We start from the raw sequence: 27,134 nt of genomic DNA, 5'->3' as shown, positions 1-27,134 counted from the left end.
AAGTATGACTTGACTTTTAACAGAAGTATTATAATTGAACATTTGAAACTAAAGAAGTATTTACACTGCCAAATATCGCTATTTACGTTCAGTTTCTTTGACAAACTAAAGAACTACTACAATTATTATTACTATTTGTGAAAAAAAAAAGAGTAGGATTCATACGGTAATTTCGTCACCAAACTAATATATAATTTCCACCCTTGCTTTTGTTTGCCTTTTTTTTCCCATTTCCAAATTCCTAAATCCTCTTCTACTCGTTATTCGTTTGGTGAACGCTCCTCCACTCCACCCCCGTGAAGAGGTAAGGATCTTCCAAACGGTTCCTTTAAAGTAACTATGCTGCCTATGATATGCTACATGTACAAATAAATATCCTAGACAACAAACTTAACACGCACAAAATAGGAAAAAGGAAAGAGACTTTACTACACTACTTTTCTAAAAGCCATTTTAGTATTCACTGTTCACAATGTGGCCATCAAGATTAATAATAGTCACCAACCTATCTGGGTATGAAACAAAAATTCGCTGCTTCACTTCCGAGGTCTTTTCAATATAGCAGCTTCTGTTTGTGCATCGCCCTGCCAAATTTTAGCCTACAAATTAACATTACGTACACAAAAAACACCCAAGTGTGATAATAAAAAATAGAGCCTTAGTTTCCTGATTGAAAACTAAAGTTGGATGGTTGATACCACACTATTAAAAACACATTGATACATCAGGTAGCACTAGTTTAGGCTACCATAAACAACTTACAGGAACCGATAGTTGCTCACGTATATAGTCCATTGATCGTAGTACAGCAACTAATGTATCCCTGGACACCTGAAACTTGACTTCACACACACCAGTATTTGTATCGGCAACTGGAAGCTGAAACAATTAAAAGAATTTCAACAATCAAAAAGTTTGTTGAAATACATAGACCAAAAATAAAAGGAACATTTTCAGAACGTGGGATATCTATGCGATAACATCTTAAACAAGCAGGAAAGATGCATCAAACCCACAAAACCCCCATAAGCTAAGAATAATACAATTAATGACAATAATTACTCTTTGCTTTTGTTCTGTTTCTCTCTTCTCTTCTATACTTTAAGGGGAAAAATAAAGAAAAATACAAATATACAGCCTTTTATACATGATCAACCAATGTATAGATGTATCATCATTTCCACAATGATTTCACCCAAATCGACGAAAAATGCTTGAAATATCCATTAAACACAATCATTACTCGGCATATATGTTATTTGTGTTATATCACTGGTATATTTCACACTCAGAAAGGTATGGAGAATGCTTATCTTATTTTACTGTAACGTCAGGCTTATAAATAGCCTTAAAACAAAATTTAACTACGGCATAGCAGTTACACACGTAAAACATAAAATGGAACAAAAGTAGATGAGTCTTAAGCAACTAAATAAAAGACTCGTTCTCTCTAATAAATAGGAGAATTATTTAAATATAAAACTAACTAACAATCCCTCCTTTAAACTAAATGTGGCTGCTATATTTAGCTTATTTCAGTGGCTGCTACAACTCCCAGCATGTGGCGAATTTTCTCAAACTGATCAAGTTTCAATGCTTTGGTCATTATGTCAGCTATTTGTTCTTCAGAACAACAATAATTGAGATGAACTACTTGATCTTTAACTAAATCTCTGAGAAAATGAAACCGAATGGCAATATGTTTACTTCTCCCATGGAAGACAGGATTCTTTGATAATTAAATTTGTCACATAATATTTTTGTTCCATTCTTTTCTTCTGACCCGAGATGTTCTAAGATTTTCGAAGCCAAATGCATTGACAAGCACAGGAAGCTGCAGTAATGTACTCAGCCTCAATTGTAGATAAACTCACCACAGGTTGTTTCTTTGAAGCCCATGAGACAGCCCCAGAGCCTATCAAGAAAACTGAACCAGAAGTGCTCTTTCTATCATCTAAATCTCCTGCATAATTATTGTCGCTATAAGCTATGAGGCCAGTCTTCGTTTCCTTTTGGTAGAAAATACCATACTCCGTAGTGCCTTTGAGATATCTCAAGAGTCTTTTTACTGCAGCCCAATGTGATTCTTTTGGATTTGCCATGTATCTGCTTATCAAACTTACTCCATACATTAGATCTGGCCAAGTGACTGTGAGATACATAAGACTACCGATTGCATGTTTAAATTTTGTAGCATCTACTGCAACACTGTCATCATCTCTAGATAGTGTTGAACCTGGTACCATGGGATTTCGTACTGCATTGCTTTCTGCCATGTTGAACCGAGTTAATATCTCCCGAGCATATCGTCTTTGACAGATGAAAATCCCTGCATTACTTTGTATAACTTCTATTCCAAGAAAATATCTCATTTAGCCCAAATCAGTCATGTCAAATTCCATCTTCATTGAGCTTTTACATTCTTCACACATGCGTTTACTATTTCCAGTAAAAAGCAAATCATCAACATAGAGACTAACTATTAAGATATTACCGTGAATTTTTTTGGTAAACAGGGTGTGTTTACTGGAGCATCTGTCAAACTGTTCTTTGATAAAGTAGGCTTCTATTTTGCTGTACCAAGCACGCGGGGCCTGCTTAAGTCCATACAGTGCTTTTCAAAGTCGATAGATTTGATTTTCTTTCCCTTTCTTGATGAAACCTGCAGGTTGTTGAACAAATACTTCTTCTTGGAGTTCACCATGTAAAAAAGCACTTTTTACATTAAGCTGAAACACTTCCCATGCACCCTGGGCAGCTAAAGCTAACAATACTCTTACTGTATCAAGTCAAGCAACCGGGGCAAATACCTCTGTGTAGTCTATTCCACACCTTTGAGCATAACCTTTGGCCACTAATCTGGCTTTGTATTTTTCTACACGACCATTTTCATTGAGTTTGGTCTTGAAGACCCATTTGATTCCAATGGGTGTAACCCCTGCAGGAGGGTCCACAAGCTCCCATGTGCTATTCTTTTCAATTGCCTCTATTTCAGTTTTCATTGCCTGCCTCCATTTTGGGCTTGCCCATGCTTCCTCAAAAGTTTGAGGATCTTCAGATTCAGCCATCATCATTGCTAGCAGACCATCCTCTTCTACGGATAGATTGGTCTCATAATCAGCCATCCATGCAGGTTGTTTTCGGGTCTTGGTTGCCCTCCCTTCAACTGGAGACTCACTAGATTCTGAACTTGATTCTGGTGTGCTTGGATCATTCTCGTGGCTGGTTATTATTCCCTGTGGTGCCTGTTCATGTTCTATATTTTCATTCCCTTCAATGATTTTGTCTTCCCAATCAAGAACATCAGCTTTACTTCTTTCACGATTCTCTTGCCAGTTCCAACTTTTCTCTTCTTCGAATACCACATCCCTGCTCACTATAATTTTTTTTGTAACAGGATTAAATAATTTGTATTCCTTAGATTCATCACTTACTCCCAAGAATACACATGGTTGGCTTTTATCATCCAGTTTGCTCCTATTCTGATTTGGAATGTGTGCATGTGCAACACATCCAAACGTTCGAAAATATTCCACGCATGGCTTTGATCCACTCCATATTTCTTCTGGAGTTCTTTGGTCTGTAGCAGAGGTAGGACTCCTGTTTTGAGCATGTACACACCACCGCACTACCTCAGGCCAGAAAGGTTTTGGAACCTGTTTCTCACATAGGACAGCACGCACTGCATTCATTATTGTTTGGTTTTTACGCTCTGCTACTCCATTCTATTGTGGGGTGTAGGCTGTTGTCAATTGCCGAGATATTCCTTGATGACCACAAAAATCAGCAAACTCCTTAGAGGTGAACTCTCCACCTCTATCTGTTCTGAGACAAGTGATGAAGGTTCCAGCTTCTTTCTCAACACAGACTTTGAAATTTTTGAATGTTGTGAACGCTTCAGACTTCTCATGTAAAAAATAGATCCAAGCTTTTCGTGAATAATCGTCGATGAAGCTAAGAAAGTACCTTTTGTTACTGTTGGAGGATGGAGAGATAGGGCCACAAATGTCCGCATGGATTAATTGGAGTTTTGTGGAGGCTCGCCACATGCTCTGCTTTGGTTGGTATTTCTATGTTGTTTTCCAACTAGACAGGTGGTGCAAATTTCTTTGAGGGGTTTCAAAAATGGTAGTCCGATTACCATCTGTTTACTTGCAAGTTCACTGAGTCCCTTGAAGTTGAGATGTCCAAATCGTCGATGCCATAAGTGTGCTTCTTTTTCTGAAACATCTTCAATTTGAAGGCACTGAGAGTGTTGAGAAACCAATGACAGATGGAACATCCAAATTCCCTTCATATTGGTTTGAATAATAAGACCTTGTTCTGGATGAAAGATTTTGCATGCACCATTTTGAATTAGTATAGATAAACCTTTTTCTTGGAGTTGTCCTAAGCTTAAGAGATTGGTCTTGAGTTCAGGGACATAGTATACGTCTGATATGACATGAGAATTGCCATTAATCTGGGCTCGTATGCTTCCTTTTGCAGTAACGACCATTGTAGAGTCATTGCCAAGTTTGACCATTTTATTGAGTCCATCTTCTTGTATTTCTGTGAACCAAAGTTTGTTTCCAGTCATATGATTACTGCAACCGGAATCCAAAAACCAATCCTCCTTTTGTAGTGATTGTGTTTCCTCATAAGCTACTAGCAAAAGTTCTTCCTCTGTCTCTGTTGTGTCTTCAAAAGAGGCATAATGAGCATTTTTCTCCAACCCAGGACACTCATTGATAGTGGCCTAGTTTGTGATAGTGAAAGCATTCAATGAGTGCTTTATTTAGCATATGCCTTCCACGTCCTCTTCCACGACCACGACCACCACTACCACTCTTGCCACGACCTCGACCTGCTATTAGTTTGTCATCATGAGTAACTTTCAACACCTGCTCATTTGGTTGAGAGTCTTCCATTCTTTGTTCATGGACGAGTAGGCTCCCGTGAAGTTCATCCAAACTAAGGGTGTTCAAATCGTTTGATTCCTCAATTGAACACACAACATAATTAAATTTTGAGGTTAGTGATCTGAGAATCTTACTAACCACCATGCTTGAGTCGATCACTTCACCATTGGATTTCATTTTATTAACAACACCGAGAGTCCACTTTTTCACCTTCCTTCATTCCCAACAACTCGAATTCACGAAGCAATGCTTGCAGTTGAGCACGTTTGACCCTTGTGGATCCACGATATTTTTGTTGCATAGATTGCCATATTGCTTGTGATGAGCTTTTGTCTAGAATCGTTTCTAGAATTTCCCAATCAATGGCTTGAAACAAATAATTCTTCACTTTGAAGTCCTTTAAAGTAGCCTCGGTCACATTCTTCCTCTCTGCTTCAGTAGGCGTGATTCCAAGCTTTGGAATTCCATCCTCTACGAGCGGCCACATTTCCTTGCTTCGTAGAAAGTTCTCCATCGTCATAGACCAAAAATTGTAATGGCCATCAAACCTCGGAATGGCTGGCTGAACAAATTTTTCAGACGACCTATTGATCTTTTGGTTCTATTCTCACACTTGCAATGATTTCACACCTCACTGTATAAGAAATTCACTCGTGTTTCACTCCTCACACTCTCATACACACTGCACTTTTACACTCACTGTATCAGGCCCCTTACGGAGCTCTAATACCAATTGTTATATCACTGGTATATTTCACACTCAGAAAGGTATGGAGAATGCTTATCTTATTTTACTGTAACGTCAGGCTTATAAATAGCCTTAAAACAGAATTTAACTACTGCATAGCAGTTACACACGTAAAACATAAAATGGCACAAAAGTAGGTGAGTCTTAAGCAACTAAATAAAAGACTCATTCTCTCTAATAAATAGGAGAATTATTTAAATATAAAACTAACTAACACTTTGCACAAAAAATATGGCCTCCAAGTTAGAATATCAATTCCTGTTCAGTCTCAATATCAATTCCTGTTCAGTCTCGAGATACAAAGGAATCAAGCTAAGTATTTATCCATATGTATGCTCTTCATATTTTAAATTGAATTTGGTAAAGATCAATTATAAGATTTTAATCAAAAATCAAGTACATTGTCGTAACATTACATTACAAGTTGTCTACCTTAACAGCATCATATCATTCTCATAAAGCTATATTTTCAACTGCGTGATGTCTACTTTCTTTAATAGCCAATATAAATATTCTCATACCTAAACAATTTCCCAAATAATCATTGTCATTCACCTATAACACCAGCCTCTGAAAAACAACAGTCTAGCTCTGTCCCCTTTACGTATTTTGCCAATCGAAATAATTAAAATTTTCTTCCTTTGTAACCTAATTAATAATATGTGCTCCTTAGATAAAATCTAACCTTATAAATTTAAATCAAAATATATATTCTACCACTCCCATTTACAGCCACTCAGTAAGAAGAGAAGTTCTTCAAGGAAATTTAATATGAAAATGCAAAGCAGCATCCATACCTGCTTTTCTAGTAGTAATAGTAACAAAACATAAGGACAGGGCCTATTTGAGAAAGTTAAGTCCAAAGAAACAAATTCACACACCTTTAAATTTAATACAGCAAACTTCCTAGTTGGTGCAGAAAGTTGGTCTCTGATGTTGACCATATGGTTAAACAACGGTTCCAAAGTAACTTTTGAGAGATTAAACTTAACTTCCGATTCTGTTGATGGATTCCTGCTATAATCTTGCAACTGCATTAGAAATATGCTTAAAGGACTTAGGATCCTCACATTTTCGCTATTTTTTAAAACAATGCAAGAGGATAAAAGTAGGATAACCTACCACGATCAAATGTTACAGAAGACATTTATATGCATAAAGGAACTAAAGGTTGAGTCTCGGAAATTCTCATGCAAAAACACAGGTATCTAAACCAACTTGAAACTAAATCATGACTCTTGAGAAACATGTAGAACTATATTTATTTCAATACATATTATTACAACATACTAATGTATTTATAGGAGTAAAAGTTAGGCACCTCCTTAAGTTAGGCACCTCTAAGTTAGGCACCTCCTATGTTAGGCACCCCTAAGTTAGGCACCTCATACCTAAATAATTATAGAAAAATACTTAGTAAGGTTTTCTCTAATTACAACACTCCCCCTCAAGTTGGTAAATGAATATCAATCATTCCCAACTTGCTTACAAGATCTTGAAATCTTCCCTGAGGTAGCCCTTTTGTAAAAATATCTGCTAGCTGAAGACCTGTTGGAACATGAGTTGTAATCATAAAGCCTCTGTCTAGATTATCTTTTATAAAGTGTCTGTCAATCTCAATGTGCTTTGTCCTGTCATGTTGTACTGGATTATGAGCAATGCTTATGGCAGACTTATTGTCACAGTATAGTTGCATAGGACTGTCTATCTTAATTTTAAGATCATCCAAAATGATTTTCATCCAAAGTCCTTCACACATTCCTTGAGCAAGGGCTCGAAATTCAGCTTCTGCACTAGAGCGAGATACTCTGTCTTGCTTTTTGCTCCTCCATGTTACCAGACTATTTCCAAGAAACATACAATACCCAGAAGTAGATTTTCTATCAGTAATAGACCCTGCATAATCAGCATCAGTATATATTTTCATACCTAATGTGTCTTCCCTTTTAAACAACAATCCCTTCCCTGGACTTGACTTCAAGTACTGGAGAATTTTATCAACTGCTTGCATGTGTCTATTTCTTGGATCATGCATGAATTGGCTTACTACACTAACTGCATAGGCAATGTCTGGTCTTGTGTGTGATAGATAGATTAGTTTTCCTACTAATCTTTGATATTGGGTCTTCTCTACAGGAGCACTTTCTTCACTTCCAATTCTATGATTCTGTTCTATAGGAATTGTTGAAGTTCGACATCCCAGTTTTCCCGTTTCTTTGAGGAGATCAAGTACATATTTCCTTTGGGAGATGAATATTCCTTCCTTGGAGTAAGCAACCTCTATTCCAAGAAAGTATTTAAGTTTTCCTAGGTCTTTTATTTCAAATTGAGCTGCCAGTTTTTCTTTTAATGCCAACTTTTCTGCTTCGTCATCTCCTGCAATAATCATGTCATCCACATAGACAAGCAATAGGGTGAGTTTACCTGTAGATGAATGTTTTATGAACAGAGTGTGGTCTCCTTGGCTTTGTCTGTATCCCAAGGAAATCATTGCTTTTGTAAATCTTCCAAACCATGCTCTAGGGGATTGCTTAAGACCATACAATGCTTTCTTTAGGAGACAAACCTTGTTTCGTTCATTTTTCACTTCAAACCCTGGGGGAATATCCATGTAAACTTCCTCTTCCAGATCTCCGTGAAGAAAGGCATTCTTTACATCCAACTGGTGTAAGTCCCATCTAAAATGAGCCGCCAAAGCAAGAATAACTCGAACTGTATTCATCTTTGCCACAGGAGCAAATGTCTCCTCATAGTCAATCCCATAGGTTTGAGTATAGCCTTTTGCCACCAGTCTCGCTTTATATCTTTCTATTGTTCCATCCGCCTTATGTTTCACTGTGAATAGCCATCTACATCCTACTGCCTTCTTGTCTCTTGGCTTGTCAACAATTTCCCAAGTTGAATTTCTTTCTAATGCATTCATCTCTTCTTTCATGGCTTGAGTCCAATGTTCAAGTTTCATGGCTTCTTGGATTGAGGTAGGAATTTTTGTTGCATCAATGGCAGCAATAAAACTTCTATGCTTATCAGAGAGATTGTTAGTGCAAACATGTTGAGAAATGGGATATTTAGCACATGATCTCCTTTCTTTTCTCAATGCAATGGGCAAGTCATCAGTAATACTTACCTCTTCGATGTTGTCTTCAGGGATTCTCACCTCCGGATTAGACAATTTTTCTTGCTCTAGAGTCGAAGTGGGTTGTTTTCTTCTTTCATATTTTTGACCAAAAAATTTGTCTTCTTCTTCATCCTTATTATGGATCCTAATAGTTTCATTGCTCAGGTCTTGGGCATCCTGCGAAGACTGACATGGTAATGACAAGAAGGAGAGTTCATCCATTTCAAGTGTTTTCTCCCCCTGAAGTGGTGAACTGACATAAAAGGACTGTGTTTCATGAAATGTGACATCCATGCTGATAAAGATGCGACGACTCTGAGGATGATAACATTTGTACCCTTTTTTATTAGAAGGATACCCTATAAAGATACATTTAAGGGCTTTTGGATCTAATTTGCTACGATTAGGGTGATGAGAGTGAACAAAAGCAATACATCCAAAAATTCTACTAGGCAGACTTGATATTAAAGGGGAAGAAGGAACAAAAGACAATAAAGACTCTATAGGACTAATGCCGTTTAAGACACGGGTAGGTAACCTATTGATGAGATATGTGGCAGTTAACACTGCTTCCCCCCAGTAAATTTTTGGAACAGACATTTGAAAAAGAAGAGCTCTAGTTACTTCAAGGAGATGACGATTCTTTCTCTCCGCAATCCCATTTTGTTGAGGAGTGTTTACACATGTAAGTTCATGAACAATACCATTATGAGAGAAAAAATTGAGGAATTCATGATTAACATATTCAGTACCATTATCAGACCGAATTCTTTTGATATTTCTTCCAAATTGATTTTGGACAAGATGAAAAAATTTAACAAAGATTTGGAAAACTTCAGATTTATTGCTCATAAGGTATGTCCATGTGACACGAGTGCAATCGTCAATAAAGGTAACAAACCATTTTGCTCCAGAAATAGATGCGACAACTGGTCCCCAAACATCAGTGTGAATTAAATCAAAAGGAGAAGTACTCTTTTTATTACTAATAGGATAAGATGCACGATGATGTTTTGATAATTGACAAATATCACAATTAAAAGACTCAACAGACTCATTGGTAAACAAATGGGGAAATAAAGACTTGATAACGTTAAATGAAGGATGTCCAAGCCTTTTATGATGAAGCCATATTTGAGAGTTTGCCCACGTCTCAGATGTAGCTTGTAGACTCAAAATATTTGTTGTGCTTTGGTCATTAGTCTCCAATAGATACAACCCACTTTGCTCCTTAGCAGTTAAAATCGTCTTCCCCGTGGCAAGATCCTGAAAAACACAATGAGTGGAGAAAAATATTACTGAACAATTTAAATCCTTTGTGAGTTTTTGCACAGAGATAAGATTATTGGCTAATTGTGGAACATGTAAAACGCCCTTTAATATAATGGATGATTCCAAAACTATATTCCCAGAGCCACATATAGGTATACCCTGACCATTCGCAACAGTAATAAGTTGTTCTTTACTGCTTTCATCATATGAGTTGAAAGACACACGACAAGGTGTCATATGATCAGTTGCTCCTGAATCAAGAATCCAAATACCTTGAGTCATATTACCAACAGTATTGAGACAAATCTTACCTTTCATGGACAGAGTACATGATCCAGAGGGCTTACTCATTGATTCAACCATTGCTTTCAAGCGGTCGAGTTCTTCCTTATAAGCTTTCATGTCAAGATCTGGTGGTGGAGAAACATTAGATTGATTGGTGGCTTCCTGTTCTGAGGTAGTGTGATTTACCCATTTTTGAGTAGGCCCTTTGTTATTCCTCATACGCTCTAGAACATTACTTTTCCCATGGAGTCTGAAGCATGTTTCTTTGGTATGTCCAGATCTTCTACAAAATGAACAATAATCTCCACGATTTCCTGTTTCAAATGACTTTCCTCCAGTATAATAATCTCCACGATTTCCTCTTTCAAATGACTTTCCTCCAGTGCTCGTTCCTTTGTGGAATCCCTTTCCGGTTGTCATGGCAGAGCCTGTGTTGGAGATCCCCCCATCAAGCATGACAGCTCTTCGAGTTTCTTCTCCTCTTGCCATAAAAAATACTTCTGATAAGGAAGATAATTTTTCTCTTCCTAAGATCTGTACCCTAATTGGGTCATACTCTTGATTTAGGCCATGGAGAAATTTAAAGATTCTTCCTCTTTCCACGACTTCAGCATGTGCGGCAGCATCTGTCTTACACATCTTTATTGTTTGGTATTGATCTAATTCAATCCAAAGACCATTCAAAATTCCATGATATTCTGATACAGAATGTGAGCCCTGTTTTGTATTAAATATCCTGCTCTCAATGTCATAACATGCAGCAAAATCCTTTTTTAATGAAAAAGTATTTTGTAAATCATCCCATATCTCCTTGGCAGAAGAATGAAACATGTAATTTCGACTTATCTCAGGAACCATGGAATGCCACATCCAAGTCATAATTAGTGAATCTTCATTGTCCCACATTAGGAAGTTTGAGTCATCTGGTTCTGGTCCTCCACCATCTATGTGGTCTAGTCTTGAACGACCCTTGAGAATCCTTCGAATGTACTGGCTCCATTGTAAGAAATTTCGCCCATCCAACCGATAGGCACCTATCATATTTGGAAGATCATTAGGACCCAAAGGAATAAATTTTACCTCAGACATCCTTGGGAATGCAATCTGGGGACCCTATCTGCTGACGAAACAGTGGAAAACGGTGCCGGACAGCGGCAAACGGCGCCAGACAGCGGCAAACGGTGCCAAACAGCGGCAAACGGCGCCTGGACAGCGCCAAACGGCGCCTGGACAGCGACAAACGGTGTCTGGACAGCGACAAACGCGGCCTGGACAGCGACAAACGCGGCCTGGACAGCGACAAACGGTGCCGGACAGCGGCACAAGGCGTCGGACAGCGGAAAAACAGCCTGGGCAGTGGAAAACAGTGTGGGCTACACAGAATAATATGGAGCAGTACTTCAAAACTCAGATTTACTCCGATCTGAGCCAAAATGGGTTGTCACCGGCCCTTGTAACGGAATAAGGAGGCTCCGGCGACTCCTTCTGTGACGTCGGCGGCGAGTGGGTCTCGCCGGAACTAGGCGCGTGGGCTACACGCGCCGGCAAGGCTGGTTGTGCGTGGCGGCGCGTGGCAACGTCTTCTCCGGAGCGATTTGCAATGTTGTGTTTGCTGCAGATAGGCGTCCCTTTCTGTCCTATCAGTGATTCCAATAGTTTCTGCTACAGTTGAAGTGGCTGGATAGCTGCTGTTGTTGGTGGCTGGTAGCTTATCAGTGCAGCGGAAACAGAGCTCCCAAGATCGGGAGCTCTGATACCATCTTGAGAAACATGTAGAACTATATTTATTTCAATACATATTATTACAACATACTAATGTATTTATAGGAGTAAAAGTTAGGCACCTCCTTAAGTTAGGCACCTCTAAGTTAGGCACCTCCTATGTTAGGCACCCCTAAGTTAGGCACCTCATACCTAAATAATTATAGAAAAATACTTAGTAAGGTTTTCTCTAATTACAACAATGACTATTACTACCAGGTTTTCATCATTCATATAATTACCAGCACACCTTAAGATTGATAACAGCCACTCTATTCCCTGGTGTTGAGGTCTTGTTCTCCATTACCCATGTCAATGATTTCAGACAGGGATAAACCACCTACAGAATAGAACACAAGAACCAATTCATTGAAATGCGGTTCCAATCCCACAAATATGCCATATAAAAAATGGGGAAGAGGTTCTCCTTCACATACCATGTTTTCAGGTGTACCATCATCTCGCTGAAGAGACACTGGGGTCATTCGTGGTAAATTTAGATCAGCAACTGATTGAACAGGAGTACTAGCATCATTAAGATTAAACCTCTTCGTTATTTCATCCTGCTGTGGCCACAGAAGAGGGTTTGTATCTGCTGTTGAAGTAGGGGATTTTCTGTCATCATAAGCAGCCCCGCTGACGGGATGACTGGGTGGGGAAACTTTGGCAACACTTCTCTTCATGAAAGAAATCTTCTTTGCACTTTCTCGAAGAGCACCAATTGCAGTATCATGTGTTTCCACAGTCATTGCCCCTTCTTCAGCATATTTGATGGCTTCCCAACAAAGATTGCTATATCGTGATGCCAAAGACTCATGTACATGCAGTTCACCGGCATGTTCAACTGACCCAGCACTGACTTTTGCATTTCTTGTCCACCGTTTTAAAATATAATGAGATGGCAATGTAAGTACATTAGTCACAGTAAAAACAGTTAGAACATGTCTACATAGAATGCCTGAATACTCAAACATTTGGCAACTACAGTTAGCTCTCAACTCAGAAAGGTTTAATGTGACAACATAAGCCTTTTGGTCATCGTCAAATTTTGCAACCCTGAATATGCTACTTTCTCCATCTTCTTCAATTCTGTTGGCTGTATAAGCAAAGGTTTCCACTAGCTCTTCTTGAAACTTTGAAAATATTCTCCGAGTATAGAGATTAGCAGCCTGCTTCTCCATTGGGGAAGGTGTCCTCGGGACAGGGGTGGTGCAAATTGTCTCATAATCTGTTTCTAATTCTTTTTCAAACCAGCTCTCTAAAGCTTGTTCGTACTGCCTAAAGAACACTGGCAATGTCGCCTGATGGTTGGCAAAACCATAAAAAAAAGAACCTTCAATTCCGTGATTAGGAGATATTACTGCAAAAAATGAATCACGGAAATATGCTGGAACCCATTGTGCACGAGCATTGTACAATGACTGAAGCCAATCATTTTTTGTGAGATCGTATTTATTCATGATAAAATTCCACGATGAATCAAACTCCTCAACTGTTTCTGTCAGATTAATACAATTATATAGTTCAATCTGAAAATTTGGATGCATGTTGCATACATAGGCCAACTTCTCATGGCCTTCTCGCAAGACATGCCATTTGCTTATACAGTGCCGTGTTTGAGGAAAAACTTGTGAAATTGCTGTTTGTATAGCTCTGTCTTGATCAGTAGTGATAGAGACAGGGTAACGATCATTCATTGCTGTCAAAAATGTCTTGAAGAGCCAGATAAAAGAAGCCTCAGAATCATCCAAGAGGAGTGCACAACCAAACAAAATCATCTGACCATGATGGTTTACCCCGGTGAACAGAGCAAAGGGCACTCTATATTGATTTATTCTGTAAGTTGTGTCCATAGTAACCGTATCACCAAAATGACCATAAGCAGTCCTTGATCTCGCATCTGCCCAAAACACATTAGACATGTGATTATCATCATCAAGTTGTATTGCATAGAAGAAACCAGGGTTCTCAGCTTGCATTTTCTTAAAGTACTCCAGCAGGTTGTGAGCATCCCTCCCTAATGTCCTCCTTTGAATAGGTGGTCTAACAGCATAATTCATCATTGAAGGACTTTTAACCGGGTGAACTGTTTCAGCAATAGTAGCAACAGCAGGAATATTCCTAATCCCGTGAATATTCTTAGTAGGAATGCCATTCTTATCCATAGATACATACATCACACCGCTTGGAACAAGCCCCACTCCTTGGTAAGTTTCAGGCATGGTTCTTCCCACACTAGAAAAGTGCTTGCGAGGCCTAATACTCTGCACCTTACTAAGGTTTGCCATGGAATGGCTATGCTCCTTTACAAATTGTGTAACAACCCAATTATTTTGGCCCTTCTTCTCGATCCTAATCATTGCATTGCAACTGCCAGCAAGCTTTCTTTTCAAATCCTCCCTGCCACAGACAAATTCGCAGTACATATTCTCCCCAATGGCTTTGGAACGACCCTTTGCACCAGCTTTGCAGCTGAAACCCACTCGTCTGGCATACTCATTGTAGAAAGTCTTTGCAGCATCTTCAGAATCAAACTCCCTACCCACATATGGCTCAGAAACCCCAACCTCAACATGAGAGCCAGAGTTGTTTTCAGCCTTATTAACTCCACCTCCAATATGTTCAACATTCCCATCATCCGCCATAGCTTGATGGTCACTTCCTTCTCCCATGTTTATCATTTGTATGTAGCAAAAGTTGCATGCTTTAATCCTATCAAATAGAAAGATACGTTGCCTTAATTTGCCTATGCAGCAAGCAAATCCAAAATTAAAAATGCAGCGTTTTCTAATGTTGCAAAACAAAGAAACGAACCACAGAAAGGAGAAAATAACAGATTAAAAGAAAATTTCCATTTACCAAATTAAGGTCATATAAGGTGACACGAATAAAAACTCAGTCCTGTCACAGAGTGCAGTTAATAATTCAAAACTGACAGGCATCATCAGATATTTGGTATAGCCAATAACAATACCAATGGAACAAAGGTTCAATGTCAGATAGGTTTGAGCTAAACATCTTAACTACAACACACAATTTTAACATTCAATTAATCATTACAATTAGTTATCACAGATAGGTCAAAATGCATACCTAGAGATGAAGTAATCAAAGAAGTCGCAAAACTTTCAGTAAAATTCACAGAAATAAAAAAAAATGAATAAAAATAGAAACTATTAAATAATTCATTATAAAAATTAAACAAGAGATAGGAAGTCCTAGCTTACAGAGATGAATATGTATGGCGCTAATAAAGCCAGTCAATAATTTCAGTGCTCCTTATCAGGTTGAAGAATCGCAGAAACGCACGAACGGCGAGGAAACGAAACCGGTGCGTTTTGGCAAGAGCTAGGGTTTGTGGTCGAGCAGCTCCGGGCGGTTGCGGAGACGGAGGAGGAAGGAGCGTAAGAGTGGGTGGATGTAGCGTTGCATATGTTAGATATGAGTGCACACGTCATATTTACCGTTGATCTAAATCTGACGGTTATTGTTCGCCTAGGTCGAAATTCATTTAAAATTGTAACTTCGTTTATTTTTCTGTTTTTTGTGGTGAGATTTCTTGAGTGCACTGTGCACCGTCCATCATCCATCGATCGATCAGGCTCCACGTAACGTAATATTACCACCGTCCATTCTTTTTACGATTGTATTCTTTTATAAGGCCAATTATAATTTTCCATTCTATATTTTTCAAAATTCACATTTTCTTCCTTTTTAAAAATTTAAGTTTTTTTTTTAAATTTCAATAATGTTATATCCTTAAATATTTTTAACATATTCTTAATTCTTTAGTTTTAACCATTCATAATTTATTAAATTTCCAATTCAACTATTCGTACAATTTTTATTATTAGAATAACATTAAAAAACACATGTAATACTCGCGATTTTCTTCCAGAATTGAAAAGGTAGCACCTACTTGTAACTCTATGTCTTTTCTAAAAATTGAAAAATAAACAACAGCTAAAATAAAGGGTTAAAAAAATGAAAAAATAAGAAACATAATCATGAATTTTACAAAACATAGATAACAAAACTACAATTAAACCTTCCTTTTAATATACTTTAGAATAAATAAATATTTATTAACAGTATACTCTGATAGCATATAATTATATCATAAGTTTATTCATTTTTAATTATAACTTTCCTATTAATTAAATTTATAAATAGTTAACCATATTGCATATTTTATAAATTCCACCATTTATTGTATATATTTTATTATTCTTTTTAATCACCTTTAAAATTCAATCAAAAAATATAAACTGATGTATATCTAGATATGCATGTATTGTTACATTTTCAAAATACTATCATTTTTATATTGAATACCATGGCTAAAAATATCATTCACTTGTTTCAATTTAATTTACTTTTATAGTTAGATATAATTATTTTAACCGTTAAATAAGTTTTTAATATCTATAGACCGGGCTTCGTTAAAATTGACGTCTCCACAATAATTTCATATTTTTTTACACTCAACATCTTATAAATATTTGACTCTGATAATAACTTTACATTAAATTTAATATGCGATTTTTTAAGGTACGTTAACGCCAAAATTAACACGTAAATCACGATAATAAAATTAGACGAAATTCATGTAATTACAAAATGTCCATATCAAAAATACTACAAAAAATATCAAAACACAACTTATTTAATTCTTAATTCTTATATACACAATGCTGTCATTATAATATCACAAAATGATAGTTAATGAAAAAAAAAACATCATCTGAATTCATATACATTAACCACAAAACAAAACATTGTACCATATAATCGCATCTGAATCGGTTCCTATTCTAAAAACAACAAGTTAATTTTATAAATTCAGTGTATTTAACAAAGTAAAACATATTTAGAATCATAACTAGATATTGATTAAAAACTCATTTCAAAAATTATAAATACAAAGATAAACCAAAGACTGATAATTATATTTATTGTAAAATTAAAATTATATTATAATCGAATTAAAAAAATTTGTAATTAAGTGTGTAGGAATATAGTTCTTGATCTCACTGTTCCAAAACAAACGATTTAATTATATGATTTTAGGTTAATAATTAATTGTAGCTTAATAGTTTAACATCATTTATTTATCCTGAAGAAAGAGTGTGATATGAAGAGAAAGAAGAAAATAATGAGTGTTGATGAGAATGGGAATGAAAAGAAAGGATTTTCAGAGAGAAATAACATCGGAGAAAGGTAGTTCGGTGGGATCAAGGTTGTCGTTGTTGGGCATAACAGTTTTGGAGAGCCTCATGAGACTCCTCATGGGAAGAATAGCTTTAGGGTTAACATCATGCATGCTCCTTGAAAACAAGGACCTGCATGCTTCATTAGCCTTCTCGAAAAGCTCAACCTCTTTGTTGTTATTGGGACCCAACAAACAGTGTCCCAGAATCCTCATAACAGGTTGCAACAGTTCCCAACACAGAGGAACCCTGCCCTCAACCTTCACTCTCTTTTCAACCGCCACATCAGAACCAACCGCTTCTTCTTCTTTTTTCCCTTCTTCTTCTTCTTCTTCTTCAGTCTTCTCTCCACCCTCTTCGAACTTCTTATACATCTCGCCGTCTTGCCCTGCCCACATCTTGCAAAACTCGCAAAAATCGATCTTTGAAGAGACTGGCATCTGCCCGATCTTCGCGTAAAACAGTTCCAGTGCCACGCTCACAATGCGAGCCCGCCGCGTCGACCTCACGGTGCCGTGGGGCTCCAGCGCGGGGGAGACCACGGCGGTTTCGGGCTCGGTGGCGGCGGAGTTGGGGGTGCTGGTTCCTTTGCCGGAGGTTTTAACGCTGCCCTCGTGGTACACACTAGGTTGGGTGAGGTCGGGGATCGTTATGGAAACGGGCTTCCCGGCGCGTGAGGTTGTTTCGTGCGCGTAGACGGCCAGGAGGACGGCTTCGAAGCCGGCTTGGGGTTTCCGGTCGGCGACGCGTGAGAGGTAAACGCCCGCGATGATGGGAATGAAACGGAGAACAAGAAGCTGGAGGTCACCGACGCCGGACTGAAACGTGTCGTAGAGCCAGCGGCAGAGATTGTTGTCGCCGGCGCCAGAGTTGGGCTGGCGTAGGAGGGCGGAGATTTGGGGGTAGAGGTCGGGGCTGGTGGGGAGAGAGGCGGGGGTGAGCCTTGAAAGAGAGGGGACGATGGAGGAGAGGGCTTCGACGGCGGTTTTGAGTTTTAACGGGGAGTCAGCTGCGGTGGCGGAAGGTTTGGGTGTGGCGGAGGGAGTGGAGGCTTCGTCGCCGGACATTGTGTGTGGTGTGATCGAGAGAGGGTTACGTAGTTTTGTGTTTAGCGATGAGTTATTGTGAGAGATAGAAAAACGTAACGGAAGGAGCCAAAATAGGATCTTATGTTTCGCTACAAAATAAGTGAGTAACATTTCTTATCTTTTTAATTACTTCAAAAAATATAAATCAGAAAGAAAATCAAATACATTGTAATAATATAATCGATAAAGAAAAAATATTATATTATTTTTTATATGAATACAATGCACCAAAATTCAGATCCGAGATGGCAATGTTTTTCATTCTTCCTGTTATGCGTTATGCGCGGTTAGTGATTCATTATTATAATTTACTTATTATTATCCTTTAATACTAATATTATGTTCTTTAACTTGAATATGAAATGTGATACAAACAGGGTGAACTTTAGATTAATTGGGAAGATTAACGTTCAGTGATGATACAGAAATAAGTCAAAGATACGAATTAATTAAAAAATTATTGGTTTTGGTAAATAGTTGGCATATGCTCGACGGGGTGATATAAATTGTAATCAGTATATTATATATTGTGTATAATTTAATTATTCAACACGTTTTTCAAAGTAGTTAACTTCATACACGAAAATAAGAGAGAGAGGAAAAGAAGAAAGAAGGAGGACTTGATAAAAACTGAGTTGTGGGCTTTGACTTTTTTATTTTGTGAGCATTTGAGTGATATAGTTTTTATGCTTAGTCTGTTAGCAATGATGTACATTTTAACTTGTTTGTTAACAATGTCTACAAGTAAAAATGGATAATTTGCTAATAATGTTTAATAGTAAAATTGGATATAGTGGTATAATTGATAGAAAATATTACTTTTTTTAAAAAAATTCATTAAATAAAGAGTTTTACAATTTTCTAATAATTTTTTGAAAATACTTACATACGAAATTTTTTTTGTATGATTGTAACATCCCAAAAATACAGTACAAACTATATAATAGAATAATTACATTTAATAATATTTCAGATCAGTCTTACACTAAGAAGAGCTTACGGTTCTGGCCGAACGACCTTACAAAGCAAAACGATAGAGTAAAACTGTACAAAGGTACACTTCTGACTGAATGATTTACAAAAAAAGATTACCGAACGATCATACAAAAAAATCAAAAGAAAAAGGTGATTGAATGACCACCTCACTATAAAACTAACTATTAACCGAACGTTCTACTGTTCGGCCTTAACTTCAACCTCGATCGGGTTTTCTTCTTCCAGCGCATCTTCCAACAGCTCATCTCCCTCTGCTCACATCCACAACGGATGATCATTGCAATGACAAAGACGGACATACAAAACAAGACAGGACAGGAAAACACAGGGTAAATTTATGTAATTTAATCCATGCATAAACATACATTTTAAACAATCAAACACACAAGATAAATTTCAACATACGTATCATACAAAACCTATTACTAGACTAACTGTCCGGAGTGTATGAAATCTGTGCAGCTACAAGCGTTCGTGCACCCGGGTGATGTAGTAACTGGGATGCCCTCAACAACTGTCACCCGAGGTTAGTCCTATCTGTCCAAAGTACCCTTAAGGACTAGGGCCTCCTGCCGTTCCCACACATGACCTACCCTCCTCTATGTGAGGACGAGTACTCACGGAACATCAGGATGAACAACCAGCTTAGCATGCCCACAGTCATACTTTACCAATTCAATAATCATCCATGAGTCGTTCCTCCCCGAAACGCTCGTTCAAATCCACAACATTCCATTCATCTCATATTTTCTTCATCTTTCATTATCAATCTTCTCAAATTCATCTTTCATTACCAACCAGTTAAATTCCACCTTTGTTCAAGGATTCTTAAGGACACCCGATTCCGAACGTTCAATCCTTACTCAGAACGAGAACAAACACTTGGGACGAGACCGAGAGGTCTCTAGTTCCATAATAGATTAAGACCAAGAGGATTACTATTAGTTTGAGAAAGAAACCGAGTTCAATCATATAAACATGAACGACTAAAACGAACGATCGTTACTCAAAAGTGAGCCAATTTGATGAACTGACTCTTGCGAGTTCCAATCGAACACCGAAAAGACCATGCCAAGTACTAAGGCTCTAGGCCGGAACCAATGGATGTAGACACCTCAAGACATTCAAGGAATAATACTTAGAAGACTTCACATTAAGACAACCGAATATCAGTCAATGACCGAAAACGGAGAAAGAAAAACTCCATTGAAGTTGGACGAACGCTATTTTCATCAAGATATATTATAAAAGATATACGAGCTCTTGGAGTAAGATCGAGCACTATTGAGACGATCGCTTGGTGTAAGACCAAGCACCATTCAGACGATCGCTTGGTGTAAGACCAAGCACCACTCAAACGATTGCTTGGTGTAAGACCAAGCACCACTCTGGTGTAAGACCAAGCACCACTCAGACGGTCGCTTATGCACAATATTTTGAAACAAATACGATCATCATTAACTAGGATTCTTCCCAAATGAAAGAATTCAATTCTAACCAAGTTTACTATGAAATACAGAACGGTCGATGACCATTCAGTGATGAACTTACTCTTTCATATAGAAACTTCATACTAGGATTATTTATATTCCAATTCATTTCTTAACATATAGTTTCATCACTTTATACATTCATCTCATAATCACTTTTCATACTTCATACGATCCAAGCATATCAACCATCATGCATCATATTTATTCAGTCAACTAATGAACATTCATACAACACAATAAACATATAAATTAAATTAAATAAGCTTCTCTTACCTCTGAGCGTGAACGATCGTCCTAAAGACAGAATTTCGGTTCGCCTGACTACAATTCATTCTACCCTTAACGCTCAATAATTCTTCAAACTAAACCAAGCAACAAAAAACCCACAATGGTTCAGACAAGACGAAACCATGCAACCAGAACTTGGTGTGCATGTACCAGATAACGAATGATTAACGAGAAGAAAACTTACCAGTTCAGAACTCGAAACCGAAGGTCTTGACGCCGGGAGTGCTTCTACGGTGTATGAATGGAGATCGGAGAAGAGAAAGGGTGAGTTTTAGTAGAGAGAAGGGAGAGCTTTTAGAGAGAAGAAGGATAATTTGAGAAAAATGAGAGTTTGGAGAAGAAGATGCATGCAGAGAGTGTGACGTAATTTTCCAAAAGCTCAGTTTTGCTTAAAACGCACTACAAGAAATATGGCTATTACATACGGATTATTATATACGGATTATAATCCGTATATAATATATATATTACATACGGATATTATATACGGATTTTAAAAAGAAAATTATATACGGATTTTTACATACGACAAATCTGTATATAAAAGTCGTATATAATGTTGACGAGTGATGGTGAAAAAATTATCTTAAGGATAGATCCGTATATAGTTCCAATTATTTGTACGTAACTCTATCCACGTTTTAGCTACCAATATTACATACGGAAAAATGATTTACTTAAAAAAATTCTGATTAAAATGAAGCCAATCGAACCATTATGCCTATTCTTCTCAAAACCCTCTAGCTTTTCTCTCTTCCTCGAACCCTATTCTTCTCAAAACCCCTGATCTTCTCTCTATCCCTCGAACCCTATTTGATCTCTCTCTCAAACCCTCGCGATTTCACATCTCTCTCTGGAGCCCTCTTTGCTCTCATTGTCCCTCTCTCAAGCCCTATTCGCCTCGCTGTCCCTCTCCCGAGCCCTCTTCACTGTCGCTGTCCCTCTCTCAAACCCTTGCTTCTTCCCCCTTTCTCTCTCGAACTGTCGTCGCATAATAACACAGCAATGTCGTTGTCCTTCGTTGATGAAGCAATCACCTTCATCGTTCGTTTCGGAGTCGTAGTTCGACGCTGAGAGAGTACCTTCATCCACCCTAGGTTCGTGATAATACTCCAGGAGCGGGAAGGGTTCGGAGAGGAGTGAAAAATAGGAAGATTGTTCGGTGAGAAATGCGAATTAGGTCACGTGTTCGGTGGAAAAGGAAGATTCAACGGCTGAATCGGTGAAATGGTGCAAAAATGAGGATGTAATCGGTGGATTCGATGGAGAAGGCTATAGTGATTTATCAGAAAATATTCCGGAATTTATGTTCTTTCTCTTCTCTTCGACATTTATGTAAATGTTTTTGTGCAGGTTCAAGAAGTGTACGAAATTTCAGCTGAGTATGAAGAAAAGCGTGACCCTAAGAAACTGGAAGAATTTGGAAATATGATAACTAGTTTGGATGCAGGGGACTCTATTGTTGTTGCCATGTCCTTTTCCCACATGCTTAACTTGGCCAACTTGGCTGAGGAGGTCCAAATTTCTCGTCGTCGAAGGAAAAAGGTGAAGAAAGGACATTTTGCAGATGAGAACAATGCAACTACAGATGAAATCAAGAGGACCCCCCTAAGACCACAAGATGAGCTGAGACCAGGGATGAGCTACTTCCATGAAACAATTTGGAATGGTGTTTCCAGATTTCATCAAGCAATCTGGTATGATTTTAAGCATGATTTTTTAATATGATTTTAAGCATGATTTATCAGAAAATAACCAAGGTTGGAATTTCATCAAGCAAAGTTTCATTGTTAAGCAAAGTTTGTTGATGTTATCTCACAATTTGGCAGTCACATGTGCACGTTTCATTGTTAAGCAAAGTTCTCAGATAGTTTGAAAATTCTGATACCTCGGGATCAAGAACCCAAACAATTTCTAACTAAGCTGTGACAAGCTTTGGGATTAAGATAGTTTTTGGCCTAACTTATTTCTAATTTTCTTCTCCTTATAAGAAGAAACAGTATACATAAAACTTAAAAAAAAAGTAGTATAGTTTTTAGAAGAAATTATGAAGTATTAAATAAGCTAATTGGTGGAGCTTCTCTGAAGTGTTTATGGAGCTTCTTAAGTTGGATATCATAATCCTGTCCACCGATGTTTTATGCTTTCCTTTATTTGTTTCATGTTTATATCTTTTGTAAACCTATAATTTACATTAACAAAAATCACTTAAATGACTTTTTATAATTTTAAAAATTAGCAGTTCTTAAATATATGCTTTTGAAACAATTTTATGTAAACCAAAGTAACTTTTGCTGAGGATTTTTAATTTTTATTTTAGTTTTTATATCCATTAATGTGCAATCTACAGACATAGGAAATATAACTATGGCTTATTGCAAATATACCCCATTAATTTCCTTTTAATATGAACTTTATCTTTGAAGTTATTTTTGTTGAAATGCATTCTTACCATAAATTTTAATATTACAATATCCACAATGTTGACACTAGTGTTCTAATTTCAATATGAAATCTTTTGCAGCACCTTTTTAAGGAGTTATGGAAATGATATGATTAACATCGACCATTGTTGTTACCATCATTTAAGAGTATTAATCCATCTAAATAGGTATCATTTCATTGGTTAAATTATATGTTCATCTTGCTTCCTTCCTAATTAAACATGAAATGTTTAATATAATTTATTATCTTAGAAAGGCCGTTTATGCAGGAATATCTTCATTCTTATTTAGTTTTTTTTAACCTTTCATGGGATGGATAAACATTTCTTAAAAGGGTTCTTAAATGTTGTCAAAGCTAGTAAGATGAAAATTTGGTGTTTAAGAGGCAGAATGAGCTTAAAGAAATTTACAGAGGAGTTCACATGGATGTCGATAGTGAATCTGCAAGACAGATTTTGACTAGTCTCATTGAATGTGCTACAAAACCTGTCATATTATCTCCTTTATATGGTTTTTAAAACTCTCTTTCTATTTTTCAAACTATTTTCACTTAAATACTTTCGAAAATTATTGTTGTGTTTGCCCATAGTGTTTGGTATTGGCTCTAAATTGCATAAAAGGACTTCTGGTCCCATCGTGACATTGAGTATTTTAACAATTAGCGTAATAAAGTAGTAAATTATGTTGAATAATTCACTAAATGGAGAGAGAGGGACGATACTTCATTCTGTGGTGACTGTTCTGATTCTGTAAAATGTAACTCTTTTGTAGATGAAGGAGGCACAATGATAATGTTCTTTTGTTTTGGCAAGTCAAGCCTATTGTACATGTTTTTCAGGTGATACTCCTGACTTAATTTTGTTGCATACGTGTTGGTCTCAGTCTCATTTCCTTGGTTGTCATATCCTTATGAGTATGAAGAGGGATAGATTTAGCTCCTCTAAAGTAAGAAGGGTTCACTTTGAAAGATAAAGCACAATTATACTATTGTTTTGGAAGTGACTTTTGAAGTCAATTTCTCTTTGTCAGCTTAGCGAGGAAGGTTCATGTGAGGATATAAGCTCTGATGGTACATATAAAATTGTCATTGAAACAGTCATGCCTCGGTACATATAAAATTGTGGATTCCTTTATATTTCAATTTTCATGAATCCACGATATTAATTTTTTCTTGATCAATTTTGCATTGCAGGTATGATTTTGTGGATTCTCTGATTGTGGGTGATATATAATGTTTTTATTGGTGATTTTTGAGTGTAAGAAGGTTTAAGATGATTTAATATGTGAATTTGTGGATATTTTATTTAGAAAAAGATGATTTTAATGTTGATTCAAAACCACTTTGCAATTTTATGTAATCTAGTAGAAGTAGCAACAAAGGTATATTCTCACATTTTAAACTTAGAATTGAAATTTGTACTTATCATGCTTTTTCTGTAAATTCAGAGTTTTCCACTGAAAATTGGCTCTGGCACTGTTAGTTTTTTCTCATTTGTAGTCCCAAAATGGACTTGGCATGCTTTTTCTGTAAGCTTTGATTGTGTAATTACTACTCTATAAATAACGAATTCTACCAAAGTTCAATGGTTCATTGATTTGAATTCCATTGCAGGATTTATTTGAGAAGAAAGAGATGTGGCCTTGTGAAGCTTGTGGGTTGAACATTCCTTATAAGATGTTAAAGAAGAAAAAGGATTTAAGGGTCGGGGGCCAATTCCTATGTAGAACATAAAAGAGTTTGTATATCACTTTCTTCTCATAGATTGTATTTAGTTCTGGAACTAAAACATCATAATTCAAGTTCTGGACTTGTTTAGAATTTTTTTCCAGTCTCTAAAATCACTTTGTTTTTCAGTTAACAAAATCAAAGCATTATTGTGGCATATGCAAGAAAGTTTGGGATCTTCAGATAGTGGAAGTTGGGTAAGTAGCTAAATCTTGTTAACTAATTAAGGTTACTCTGTTATGCTCAAAAGACTATATTGGTTAATATTAACCTTTTCCTTTTACCTTTGCGGATGTCCCCTCCAAATTAGGTGCATTGTGATGGATGGAGAGGAGTGTGAGTGCATGCACAGGGAATACCCATTACTTGGTATTTTGTCTCTTTGGAGGAAGAGGGTAGAGGACCATGAAGAACATTGGAAGAAGTTGTTAAAAGGGATGTCACAGGGAATAATTCTCTAAGAATTTGTTTTTTGACTGTACCCAATGGTGTAATCCATATAGTTGACATAGTTTAATGAATTAAGAATTTTGTTGTTGTTTTCAGCTTAATAGTATGGCATTTTAGCATTATGATAAACTGGAAAAAAAGAATTTTATAATTCTTTCATGATGAATCAACCATTGATAAAATATAATTCATTATCTTTGAAGACTAGTTGCTTCCATTTTTATAATCTAGAGCTGGAACAAGATCCAGATTTCATAATGTTGTCTCGCCAATTCAAAGCTACTGTTATGGAGCTTATTTATGTTTTAGAGCTGGTAAAGCTTTTACCTTCAGCACTTAACATTTACTGATAATATAGAATTTTGATTTGAGTATTTAGCTCTAGAAAACCTAGGATAATATAAATATTAGTTGAATATTACCATTTCAGTCTATGCGTGCCTAAAATATTTTGGGTTATTCATGTTAACTTCTGTTTTATAGTTATATGTATAAACTATTAATTTTAATATTTTGGGATTGTCATCTTTTTGTGTTGCATTTGTATTTAATTACTAAAAATTCCTTGCTTGTTTGTAGAAACAAAGAACTGGTTGAAGGGTTGCAATTAAGGGTCACCTTATGAGTGGCAAGTTTACAGGTGAGTAATCTTCCTTTTGTGTTTGAACATGATTATTAAGAAAAGTAATTAGAACAGGTGAGTAATCTTCCTTCATGTTACTTTCTAGTTATATATTTATGATTTAATTGTCTTTCTTCTCTTAATAATTAGAAAAGTACTTAATATGGTGTATTTTTTGGTAACGGGTAACAACTATTTGAAATTCTCTAACGCTTCTGTGCCATTTCGAATTGATACATAACATGTTTGACCATACTTATTTTCTGCAGGTTAATTCTATATGGATGGTACAATTTTAAGATTTGGGGAGTTGAAGGGACCAGGGGCAATGATTGAACAAGTTAAAGGGTTTTCGTATTCAGTTTTTTCTCTTCATGGTGCAAGCCCTTTCCTTCCAACATCAGATGCTGATGTGAAGCATAATGAATCAATAACAACTACTTAGAAGAGCAAGAAGTCATGGTGGGGAGTTTTGAAATATTAGTGGTAGTAGTTATGAACATTCTTTTAGATATTTTTCTCTTTTTCATATTTTTCTTAATATTTTATATTTTATTGTAAAAGTTAAATTTGAGTGTTATGAGATATTAATATTAAGGAGTTGTATTTATTTCTTTGAACTCTCTTTATAGAGTATTCAAATAAAATTTTCATGTTTTAATTATTTGATTTTCAACACAATTATATGTTATAAATTCTTAACATTTATAATCTGGTAGTAATTATTTATAA

At 36.7% G+C, this 27,134-nt stretch overlaps 3 protein-coding genes across 33 annotated transcripts; 1 reads left to right on the top strand and 2 right to left on the bottom strand.

Annotated features, from left to right (window-relative positions):
* Nucleotides 1–106: 106 nt before the first annotated feature.
* LOC108338109 (protein FAR1-RELATED SEQUENCE 3) lies at nucleotides 107–15,550 on the bottom strand. 8 transcript variants are annotated; one of them, XR_008250580.1, is made up of 7 exons: nucleotides 15,313–15,535; nucleotides 12,523–14,797; nucleotides 12,336–12,425; nucleotides 9,882–10,033; nucleotides 6,531–6,680; nucleotides 763–879; nucleotides 566–584 (listed from the first exon to the last, which is right to left on the bottom strand). XR_008250580.1 is itself a non-coding variant. In XM_017574818.2 (6 exons), the coding sequence occupies exons 2-6, from the start codon at nucleotides 14,764–14,766 to the stop codon at nucleotides 537–539; spliced, it is 2,649 nt and encodes an 882-aa protein (XP_017430307.2). In that variant the 5' UTR covers nucleotides 14,767–14,797; nucleotides 15,313–15,531; the 3' UTR covers nucleotides 107–536. The 8 variants fall into 8 exon arrangements, 6 of the variants coding, with proteins under 6 accessions (XP_017430307.2, XP_052736443.1, XP_052736440.1 ...); XM_017574818.2 differs by lacking the exon at nucleotides 9,882–10,033 and having other exon boundaries at nucleotides 107–584; nucleotides 15,313–15,531; XR_008250581.1 differs by lacking the exon at nucleotides 9,882–10,033 and having other exon boundaries at nucleotides 12,328–12,425; nucleotides 15,313–15,534.
* Nucleotides 15,551–17,220: 1,670 nt separating this feature from the next.
* LOC108337884 (uncharacterized) lies at nucleotides 17,221–18,601 on the bottom strand. Its single transcript, XM_017574480.2, has one exon. It carries the CDS (start codon nucleotides 18,492–18,494, stop codon nucleotides 17,280–17,282), a length of 1,215 nt encoding a protein of 404 aa, XP_017429969.2. The 5' UTR covers nucleotides 18,495–18,601; the 3' UTR covers nucleotides 17,221–17,279.
* A 3,266-nt stretch (nucleotides 18,602–21,867) lies between these two features.
* Nucleotides 21,868–27,066, top strand: LOC108343127 (phosphoenolpyruvate carboxylase-like). Of its 24 annotated transcripts, none has more exons than XR_008250573.1 (9): nucleotides 21,868–22,857; nucleotides 24,376–24,442; nucleotides 24,634–24,710; nucleotides 24,797–24,860; nucleotides 25,051–25,131; nucleotides 25,217–25,340; nucleotides 25,460–25,527; nucleotides 25,641–26,420; nucleotides 26,672–27,066. XR_008250573.1 is itself a non-coding variant. In XM_052880478.1 (3 exons), exons 1-3 carry the CDS (start codon nucleotides 22,589–22,591, stop codon nucleotides 25,263–25,265), a joined length of 405 nt encoding a protein of 134 aa, XP_052736438.1. In that variant the 5' UTR covers nucleotides 21,870–22,588; the 3' UTR covers nucleotides 25,266–25,347. The 24 variants fall into 24 exon arrangements, 1 of the variants encoding a protein (XP_052736438.1); XR_008250564.1 differs by having other exon boundaries at nucleotides 25,217–25,344; XR_008250565.1 differs by having other exon boundaries at nucleotides 24,797–24,868; nucleotides 25,217–25,344.
* Nucleotides 27,067–27,134: the final 68 nt, after the last annotated feature.

Source organism: Vigna angularis, chromosome 7 (genome assembly GCF_016808095.1).
Source record: "Vigna angularis cultivar LongXiaoDou No.4 chromosome 7, ASM1680809v1, whole genome shotgun sequence".
NCBI classification, from domain to species: domain Eukaryota; kingdom Viridiplantae; phylum Streptophyta; class Magnoliopsida; order Fabales; family Fabaceae; genus Vigna; species Vigna angularis.
Note: the sequence above shows the minus strand (reverse complement) of the source record. Positions and strands in the feature narration are given on the sequence as shown.